Here is a 10,992-nt window from a genome sequence, read left to right on the forward strand (position 1 = left end):
TACGGAATGTATATGATTGGTTGAAGTTCTTTTGGCCAACAACCTGGACTTCTAAGGGTGATGCATTTAGATGAGCCTCCATCTTCTTACAGTATGGGATTTTTGACTGACAGAGCCATGTAAAATCAAGCATGTTTTGATAAAATGCAACAAAATACTATCACATCTCTGCGTGCAAATACAAGTACTCACACATCCACAGACACAATGAAAATCACACTTTTGGTTTCTTACTGTCTGCCGCTTAAGGAACACAAACACAGTTCAATTATCCATGTGTTTGCAAAATGAATGACTCATGGCTTTTACTGTGAGAACTTGAGATTATTCTTTGGAGTTGGCACTTGCAGGTACCAACACATCCTTGATTGTTGGTACAGTGGTTGATCCTTTGCTTTTCATCGCACTTTCCTTCAATTCAAGCCTGTCAAATAAGAGCTGACTTTGTGATAACGTGTGCAGCAGATACTCAACCACATTGCACTTTATGTTATTGATTACATCAATTAACTTCACCCCTTCTCCTCCTCTCCCTTATTACATTATGTTATGGATACACAACAACACCTTAATCTGTGCTAAATCATTACACAAAGACAGTGAGCAAGATCAAGCCCTGCATCATTCCCTGCCTGCTCTTACATGCTGCTTGTTCTGTGTCTTCACTGCAATGGGATTGGTGAAAACTAGAGCTTTCACACATTGCTCCTCCCATGTTTCCTCCCTCCCTCACTATCTCAGTTTTGTTGGGGTACAACAGCTCCTGTCTCTTGTGGGACAATCACTCCTTCAATCGCCCACGCTCACAACTGACTATCTTTTTCTCCCTCCCTCTGCTGCTCCCTTGTTTCCTGCTGTGTTTCTTCATCCCCCCTTCAGAGCCACCTCACTTCCACAAGGATCCAACCAGGATCTACAAACCAGCTCTTCAAGGTAAGAAACAAACTAAGCTGCTTTCCTTCACATACATATTTATTTAGCACACACAACCCACTAGAATTGCAAACACAGTTAAGATTGCTTCACTTTCATTGGGTTTCTCTACTGTGATTGTGCTATATGGGTGTATGGACATGTTTAAACACACTCCTTTACTCATGAGGATCAGTTCCCTCAAGCAAAGGCAACATGTTCAAGCGTACTTGCAGGAATAATGCGGGGGTGCTCTGTGGTAAATCTTGCAATGGAAATGTACACGACAGACTTGTCAGATACTATGATACTACTATGTTTGCAGTATTGTGTAATTTGTTTACCTTTTGCACAAAATAAGAGTAAGAGGGGTGTGGTTGTGCACAGGGCTGGATAACAGAGCTGAGTGTTTCATACTTTGTTTTTGGCGTGCTTTGCCTTTTAAACAGTGAAATTGTTGTATTAATTGAATACACAGCTGTTTGCGGTGTATTATCGCAATATATTATGTCCTATTATAGAATACATATTGCTGTTTTGCAATTGTTTTACTTTTGTAAATGCAAACTATTCAAACAAAAAGCACACACACATGCATAGTACAGAGATAAAGGAAATTACAGGACATTACTGAACACAATTTAAAAACCAAGTTGCCTGTCTCTTCTTAGCTCACTTGCTTTAACTGTGAGTGTCTCCACATTTCACTATTTGTGATGTAATACAAGTACTCACACATCCACAGACACAATGAAAATCACACTTTTGGTTTCTTACTGTCTGCCGCTTAAGGAACACAAACACAGTTCAATTATCCATGTGTTTGCAAAATGAATGACTCATGGCTTTTACTGTGAGAACTTGAGATTATTCTTTGGAGTTGGCACTTGCAGGTACCAACACATCCTTGATTGTTGGTACAGTGGTTGATCCTTTGCTTTTCATCGCACTTTCCTTCAATTCAAGCCTGTCAAATAAGAGCTGACTTTGTGATAACGTGTGCAATTGTTTTACTTTTGTAGATGCAAACTATTCAAACAAAAAGCACACACTCATGCATAGTACAGAGATAAAGGAAATTACAGGACATTACTGAACACAATTTAAAAACCAAGTTGCCTGTCTCTTCTTAGCTCACTTGCTTTAACTGTGAGTGTCTCCACATTTCACTATTTGTGATGTAATGGTTTATGGAAGTAAAAAAACCTTATTTGTCAAAACATGTTGAGAAGTAATACTGTTCATATAATACAGACACAAAATCATAAAATGAATTACCCCTATTTTAGCTGTAATAAAACACACATCAACGACAAAATTACAATCCCTTGTACTTTGAAATACTTAGTAAATTAAACTATTATTATGAAAAGTCACTGGCATTTAAGCAACTTGGACCCAACAGGACACTGATGTTAAAGACTGATGTAACCAGATTTACAACTGATTTTTTCTTGGGCACACAACAACCACAAATGCAAAACTCACATTTCTAAAGTATATATTTAAATGTTCAGCCTACATAAGTCGACATAAAAGAGAAAAGCTTAGAACAATCGTAAACTAATTTCTTACGCTGTTCATAAAAAAATTGACATCATCCCCTCAAGTCCATGTATACAGTATCACACGCCTGGGAAAAAGCCATGGAAATAAAAAGCTATAAATAAATAAAACAGACCAATGTATAGACCAGAGACACCAACAAAGAAACACACAAAAGAGTTGAACTGACTCAATCCACATCTGTCTGAGACATGTTTGTTGACATTTCTACAGGTTTTAATCACACCTTGTCTGGTAGCGTTTACCTGGGTGTTTTCACCTGGAGTTGCCATGGTGACAGTATCCCGTTGCTGTTGGCTTGTCACACACTGAAAACAGAGGTTTCAAATATTTATTTGGGGTTTATACAGCTTAAAAGATCATTAATAAGAAGAAGAAAGGAGGGGAAAAGAAAGAAGGGGGAGAATTGTGGTGCAGCTTACCAAATGTTTAACAGTCTGATAATGACAGGGCTGAGACAGTACCATGTAATAGCTGAAGACTGACACAAGGTTGTTATTAGTATGTTGCATCCATTTATGACCTCCCATTGCCATAAAGACAACCAGTTAATGCATAGGATGGTGTGTTATCCGTTGCTGATCCATTGATGGTTTATTTTTTGACTGTAAAAGAAACGTATGCTATATAAATGAATGAATTACATATCATGACTTTGCTAGGCTTGGTGTGATTTTATGTATTAGTTATCACCATACACAGTGCATATCAATGATAGTGGCACAGTTAAAAAAGTATGGAATCACCAGCATGAAATGAAAAGGGAATTAACCAGATCATTTAGAAAGAAAAAATGTAGAGTTTGCAGACATTGAGATACAAACAGCTGCTTTTCAAAGTGCATCAATAATGCGTTTTACTGATATACATGAGAAATGCTTGTGTGATTCTGGTCTTGTGGGACTTCTTCTCCAAAGTGCATATGGTGGATCTGGCATGAAACACTGTTTTCTGCAATTCAGTAAACACTTGAAACTCAAACAGAGCATGCCATGTTTATTAACAAAATCCAAATCTGACTTAAAAAGTGTTTCTCTGAGTGAGCATTTTTCCATTGGCGGATGTTTGACATTGAGTGCCTTTGTTCTAAATACGAGTGTTTGTAGGGAAGGTATTTTTGTTTTATCGAAGCCATAAGGGTGAGTTAAACACAAAACAAACCTTATGATCTTCAATAGCAGGTTTTCCCTTTCATTAGGGTTTTTGCAATATTGAAATGTGATATTGTGTTGGAGTTTTTATGAACTGCACAACCAAAACCTCAAGGCTAAATAAGATGTAAGGCTTTCATGAGCAGAACATTTGCTAGATGGCTGTTGAATTAAAGCATTGGTCTTTGAGTCTTTGCTTACTTCTTGCCCTTCCCCTTAACTTTGGAAAGCACTGACTCCCTCTTTAATATCTCTTATATCAACAAACAAATCCACAGTTCACTTTCTTCAAAGAATCTGAAACTGAAATAGGCATATACTGTATTGTCCTTTACAGATCATGCAAAACATACAACAAATTCCCATTTCATACATTGCTTTGTATATAGTTTGAAGATTATCTTATGGGAGTAAAGTATCTCATAAGATTATCATTGCCTTGAAGAAAACTTAGCATTTTAAATGAACAAAGACAGCCAATCGTTATCCACAATGTTCCTCATGATTCTGTTTCCAGTTGTGTTTGTATGTTTTCGATAAACCTTGTGGTAATACTTAGTCCATCAATACTGTTAATGTTGTTTTACTCTATTATTGCTCATCATCACTCAAACCTCTCCTTATGTAATCACTTTGAGTGCTCAAATGCTTTTAGTGAGAACAACTCTTTTAACCCCGTTTTTTTTTTTTAAAGCCCCATTCCTTGTTAACAGGAAATGTCTTCCAAACAGCAAATGGGCTACAAATGTCGCATAGCAGGAGTGCTGCTTCTCCTGTTGGCAAGCATTGCTGCTCTAGTTGCTGTGGCTGTCATCCAAGACACCTGGGGGTTCAAGGAATACAGCTATGAGGTAAACATGTACACGCATAATGGATGGTCACATCAATCTGTGCGCTATTAGGCTGCATGTCTTCCTCAATTCAACAAAGTACAAAACAGTTCTCAATAAAGAGAAAGGGACAACTGGTTTACAAACCCTTCAAATCCCCCACACTCTCATATGTGAAGGTGATGCCAGATGGTTTCCAGATGTAAGGGTAACGTCCATTGAAAGGGGTAATCAGTCAGTGACACTGACAGTTTTTTTTTTTTTTTTTTTCAGGGGTGGACACGGTCACAACAGCCTCTTTGTAGTTTAATTTAATGTTTATAGTCTCCGCTCTTATATACATACATTCCTCTTCATTAAGTATATTTTACTAATCATAGTAGAGGGTACACCAGGTTAAGGAAATGAAAAATGTGATTCAGTAACAATGTGTTTTTTCTCTTCAGTATGGCATCGTGATAGACTCAGGTTCATCACGTTCCAGTGTGTACCTGTACAAGTGGCCGGGGGAGAAAGAAAATGAAACAGGAGTGGTGACTGAGGAAATGAACTGTAGAGTTGCTGGTGAGTAATACAAAAATTGCAGGTTTTCTTTGTAATAGTTTTAGATGTTCTGTATATCAAACATTACCTAAAAATCATAATGTATAACATAATATAATAATAATTCTAACTCTTCGATCTCACTAATGGGTCTTTGCAATAAAAAGTTATGTTGACCTCCAAAGATCAACATAACTTTTTCCTTTTAAATGATGATAACCCTCTTTACCTTCTTCTCTCCTTTTGCTCACAGTTTTGTATCAATGCATACTGGTTTCCTGTTCAACTTTTTCTAAGCCCATTAGTACTTTCCAGCAACAATTGCTATCCTTTACTTATTCCTGCTTTATTCACCTCAGTTTCATATTCAACTATATTTGACAGAGTTATTTGGTTAACTTATAGAAATAACAGTTTTATAACAGACTTATATGGATGTTAGTTGATATCTTTGTAACCGCGCTTGAGAATATTATCTTAGCTTGCCGCTGTGCCCACAGGTGACGGTATCTCAGAGATGAAAGTTGACAATGAAAAAGATGCCAAGTCATGGACGGGATTTAAAGTGTGCATTAAGAACATCACCGAAGCCATTCCTGCTGAAAAACACAAAACCACAACTCTTTTTCTGGGAGCAACTGCTGGAATGAGATTGCTACAGTAAGACTGTGTGGAAATAAGTTATACAGTACACAAGATATTCTGTTAACATTACTTACAATTCCAGAAGGATCAGAGCAATTTAAACCCATTCATGCACCACATGATTCTTCCCAATGCCCTCTGAGGCTTGGGTCAATGGCTATTTCCTCTTCCTTTCAGTCTCCAGGCCTGCGCTTGCTTCCCATGTAGCATACATACATACACCAGGCAAACAATCTGATTATCTCACTCACAAGAGAGCAAAACAAGTGCATTTTCCATAATATACAACAACAAAAAAAGATGAATGATACATATTTCACAATTGACCACTGCTGTTTCCAGAAAGATCTGCTCTCATGTTACTTGTTCTGCTTTGCTATAAGGGAGAAGGATGAACAGAGGTCAAATGAAATCATGCGAGATCTTAGGGAATACCTGGTGTCTTTGCCTTTCGTCTTCCAAAACGCTTCCATTATTTCTGGACAAGAAGAAGGGCTGTATGGATGGATTACTGTCAACTACCTCATGGGAAACTTACTAGAGGTAAGGCCACTGTCATTGATACATCTGGTCCAAGTGTACTTATCATTTTAAAGGAATATTACACCCACAGAATGACCATGTGTACATCATTTTTCACCCAGTATTGAGCCCTTGTTTGTTTTTCGCTACTGCCTCTACAGTGAATAAAGGAATAATACAAAAAGAAAGTCTAATTGATTAGAAGTAAATGGCTGCTCCACTTAACAAAAGCCAAAGCATATACAAAGATCTGTTTACAAACTCTCACACAACTGATGATGTGTAATCCATGTCTCATTTATGCAGTCAGCCTATATAAAATGTCTGACACTAACAGTTTCACACTTGCACGGGAGCCTACTCCTCTGAGGATGATTGAGACTTGCATTATACACTGCAAGTTGCTTACAAGTATGTAATACTGTGATTTGAGATGGATATGCTGTAGTTGAACACAGTTCCCATGAATTGACTTTAACTGACTAATTTACTTATTTTACTATTGGTTCACTGTGGAGGCATGAACAGTTTTCCTCAATAATTCAACGTAAGACGGGGTGAGTGATCAATAGTCATATCGTGGGTGGATTTTTCGTTAAACTTGTGCAAAAATAATGCAAATTTACCAAAGGGCGATCACATGGATTATCATATGCTGTACTAATTCTTTACATTTTATTTACAGAAAAATGCATGGAACAAATATGCACGCCCTCAAGGGGAAAAGACTGTAGGGTCCATGGACCTTGGTGGAGCATCAACACAGATCGCCTTTGCTGTCCAGAGTAATCTCAGCGGGCCTGACTACTTGCCTGTCAAACTGTATGGTTACCCTTACAATGTCTACACACACAGTTTCCTCTGCTATGGGAAAAATGAGGCAGGGAAGATGGTTTTGGACAAAGTAGTCAAGGTACACAGCTATCCTTTGGTCTTTTGAATGTGTTTTTTGAGTTTCCTTCCTTGGGATGTTTTTTTATGTTCATGTTTGAATGTGTGTTTTTGGCAGTGGAAATGTATGTTTGTTTTTTTGCATGCATGTACAGGCCAAATTCCATTAATGCCCATTTAAGAATTGATTGGTGGAAGCTTATGTCGCTGAGTTGCTAACAGGCAAGGGGAGACCAGTCAAGAATGCATTATGTAATTAAGAATATTGATTGAAGTGTGAATGTCGTCAAACAAGTCTGCTAGAAATGCATTATTTCTAGTAGCCAATAGATTCTTCATGTATAGTAATTGACTTTGGAGACATAAGCTTAAAAGTGTTATGGGTATAAATGTGTAAATGTCAACTTAAAGGCGTGTATGTACAGTACATCAGTATCTGCACTTTTAAAGTTTAATTCAAGTAAATCATTTTGGGTTTGTATATTTAGATGACATCTGTTAGTAAGAATGTTGTCCACACTGTCTTATCTCAACCTCCCATGTCCCCTCCCTATCTCATAGTTGTATTTCTTCTTCATTCAACATTATTTCTTTTGACATGTATAACCTTCTCTTCATGTCCCAGGAGTCATCTGACCTTAGCTACATTCCTAACCCCTGCTACCCTAAAGGTTACAATGTCACCTTGAGTGCGTCATACATTTATGAAACACAGTGCACTAAGAAGTCAAACAACTACAACTCAGATCAACAACTCTTCTTTGTGGGTACTGGCAACTCGGACAAGTGCCTAAGCATAGTGAAGAGTCTTTTTGATTTCAAGACGTGTTCTTCACCCCAGTGTTCCTTCAACGGGGTTGAGCAGCCACCAGTCACTGGAGAATTTATGGTAACACACAAAGCAAATAAAACACATGCAAGAAGAGAGATGAAAATGAAAACAACTTATGATATGTCTTTACTGTTTGTGCCAGGCATATGCAGGATTCTACTATACTAATAAGGCGATTGGGTTGGAAGATGGATCCGATATTGGCCAATTCAATGCTTCGTGTGCTAAGTTCTGTGAAGAACAATGGACAGTGGTAAGTGTTTCAATTGTTATAAAGTTCAAGTAATAATAGGAGGAAAAAAGGTGGAACAGGGGGGTAAAATACAGTGTAAATACACTGAGTTTATACACACTAAGTTGTGCGGCAAACTCTAGCTCGTAAAGCACAATGGCCAACCACAATCCACAATACATCTGCTTATCAAGAAGTAAGAAGAGTTTTTTCCCTAAGGCAAAATACCTGATATAAGATAAATGCCTGGAGATGATCCAAGACGTGCTTTCAACAAACATGTCAACACTGTAGCTTAACTCACCGAGTAAACAACTTAGTGGAATTTACACATACAGATAATCTATGGTGGAATTTGTTATTTTAGAATGATCAGCTCAAGGATTTGGAGATTCCTACTAACTACTGTTATGAACTCATTGAATGGCCATTATCAGTTGTCAATAATAACATTTGAATGATGAAGATGAGGCGAAGGAGTATTATGTGCTCAATGTTGGAAATGAAGCCAGCTTTAGACAGCAGGAGGAAAAGATCATGTGTGTGTGTCAGCAGTGTATTGTTACTTAAAATAAGTTTCATCCAACACAATCGCCTGGTCTCCTGGGTCAAAATCCAGTGTGTATTGACTAATCATTCCACCCTGACATGCTCCCTATGTGACCACTTTACTCCTGTAATAAATACTAATGCAATTAGAGGTCAGCATTGTCTTATACTTGTAATTTAACCTTCTTAATGTTCTAGTAAGTGGATCAGGCCGTTTTAAGCCACTGCTATGAGGCTGTTAACCACTGATGAAGGAAATCAAATAGGCTGATACATTTTTTTATTCTGTTCAATAGATTTGAATTATTCCTCTTACTATCACTGTACATTCTCTTGATCTATGTTTCTCTTTCTTACAGATGAAGGCAGAAAAATATTGGATCTCTGAAAGATACCTTAGGACTTATTGTTTTTCATCTCACTATGTGTTCACTTTGCTGGTAGACGGATACAAGTTTGACAAAGAAACGTGGAAAAACATTAACTTCCAAAAAGAGGTTGGTTGATCAAAAGAGGAACCTATTATTTTCTCCCCTACACCGCTTTCTACTACTGCTGTTGTTTACACGGCCATGAAGCGCACATATCACATTTTTGTATTCTCTGTGATTGCATATTAGAAAAATAGGTTTGTTTTAAAAATGGAGGTGATAAAACCATCACAATATGTCTTTGGCGATTGAATGACGTTTGCTATGCTTTAGCTGCCAACATATCTGAAGCACAAGCGGTTAGCATTTAACATATAAGTGTGAGTCTAGGCCACCCACTGGGACCCATTGAGATAAATGGCAGACATACCAATCATCTGCAGTCAAAAAGTTGAGGCTAGCATGAAAGACAAGCAATGTATTTCTCCGGGATGCCTTGAGGACAGGGAGCGTCTTTAACAATGGAATTCCCTGAACAGAAGGGGATTCCTGTTCTGGGTCCCACAATCTATAAGACATAACTCATGAAGAAAGACAGTAGCTGTTGAAAAGCTGCACATTACAGCCATAGTTTCCAAATTGCACAGCGGTTTAAACTTTAGACTTGAAAACAAGAATGTTCCTTAACAGCTGGCAATGCTCTCAATTGTAAACCCAGCCAACAAGAGCGTCAGTGTGCTGTTAAGCGCCTAAAGGCTGCCTACGAGTCTGATGGTTGGGCAGGTCCTTTTAGAGGAAATTACAGCACAGACACATTTGGGTTATAAACAGGAATGATGTCAGGGTGTTATTACTCATCTTTTGCCCTAGAGCTGTAATTGTGAACTACGCAACAGGAATGTTTCATACTCTCAGCTCCACTAGACATGCAAAGATGATGTATTAGATGCACAGAGAAATACTGTGTACATCACTCAGATTCACATTGACAAACTCATGATGAGAACACAGAAAAACTCTTCTCCTCTCTTCTGTCTCCAGGTAAAGAACACCCAAATAGGTTGGAGTTTGGGCTACATGCTGAGTTTGTCCAACATGATCCCGTCTGAAGTGAAAGAAATCCCCCCCATGACAGACCCCGTCTTTGCCGGCCTTATCTTTCTATTTTCAGCACTAACCATCATAACTGTTGTTTTAGTTTTCATCTTCCTCATTCGTACCTGCTACTGAGAACTACTGTGTGCGAGAAAGGGAATGGCCTTTGCCATTGTGAGCCTTGTGGGTTGCTGTTATCCTTTAACTAGAAGGAGAGCACTACAGCAGCATGTTCCTGCCAAGACAATTGCACCAAGAGTAACTAAGTGCAAGGTGAAATAAGGGTAATTTTCTTCCAGTTTGTGCCATTAACTGCCATCGGTGTTAATTGTGAGGGTTTATAAAAACTCAAGAGACTCAAAATAAAATAATCTCCCTGTGTATCCTGTTAGTGATTTTGACTTTTCAAATAGACTGGCTTGAATAAAACGATAAATAACGTATCTAACGAAGACTTTCAAAATGTTAAACATTACACACACTCACATAGGTTTAAGTAATAGGATGCAAAAACAGGTGACACAGTGGTCTATGAATGCTGCAGAGATAATGACAGAGCAACCGGAAATCTCGATGTGCCTGTTCATGTCATACATCATGTAACAAAAAATAAGCATTTACAAGCTAAATGGTAGCACTTTGCCAAGGCCAGTCTTTCAAAATATACTGTACATATATCACATAGCGAATGACCTCATTGAAAACCAGTGGTGCACAATAACACTCCACATTTAGTGAATGAAAAACCCCCTAATAAACAATGTATTGAATGTGCTATGTGCAATTGTCTCAATATGATTTTGCAAATAAATACATGTTCCACCTATTGATTTTTTTATTTGCAAAATATCAA

General features: G+C 37.9%; 1 protein-coding gene across 3 annotated transcripts; it reads left to right on the top strand.

The window, feature by feature from the left end:
- Positions 1 to 758: 758 nt before the first annotated feature.
- entpd3 (ectonucleoside triphosphate diphosphohydrolase 3) lies at positions 759 to 10,963 on the top strand. 3 transcript variants are annotated; one of them, XM_063880202.1, is made up of 10 exons: positions 759 to 933; positions 4,361 to 4,480; positions 4,906 to 5,023; positions 5,503 to 5,662; positions 6,031 to 6,190; positions 6,855 to 7,082; positions 7,686 to 7,949; positions 8,035 to 8,145; positions 9,033 to 9,170; positions 10,086 to 10,963. In XM_063880202.1, the coding sequence occupies exons 2-10, from the start codon at positions 4,364 to 4,366 to the stop codon at positions 10,272 to 10,274; spliced, it is 1,485 nt and encodes a 494-aa protein (XP_063736272.1). In that variant the 5' UTR covers positions 759 to 933; positions 4,361 to 4,363; the 3' UTR covers positions 10,275 to 10,963. The 3 variants fall into 3 exon arrangements, with proteins under 3 accessions (XP_063736272.1, XP_063736270.1, XP_063736271.1); XM_063880200.1 differs by having other exon boundaries at positions 764 to 933; positions 4,324 to 4,480; XM_063880201.1 differs by having other exon boundaries at positions 766 to 933; positions 4,343 to 4,480.
- Positions 10,964 to 10,992: the final 29 nt, after the last annotated feature.

The sequence above is a fragment of the Eleginops maclovinus genome, chromosome 3 (assembly GCF_036324505.1).
Source record: "Eleginops maclovinus isolate JMC-PN-2008 ecotype Puerto Natales chromosome 3, JC_Emac_rtc_rv5, whole genome shotgun sequence".
NCBI lineage: Eukaryota > Metazoa > Chordata > Actinopteri > Perciformes > Eleginopidae > Eleginops > Eleginops maclovinus.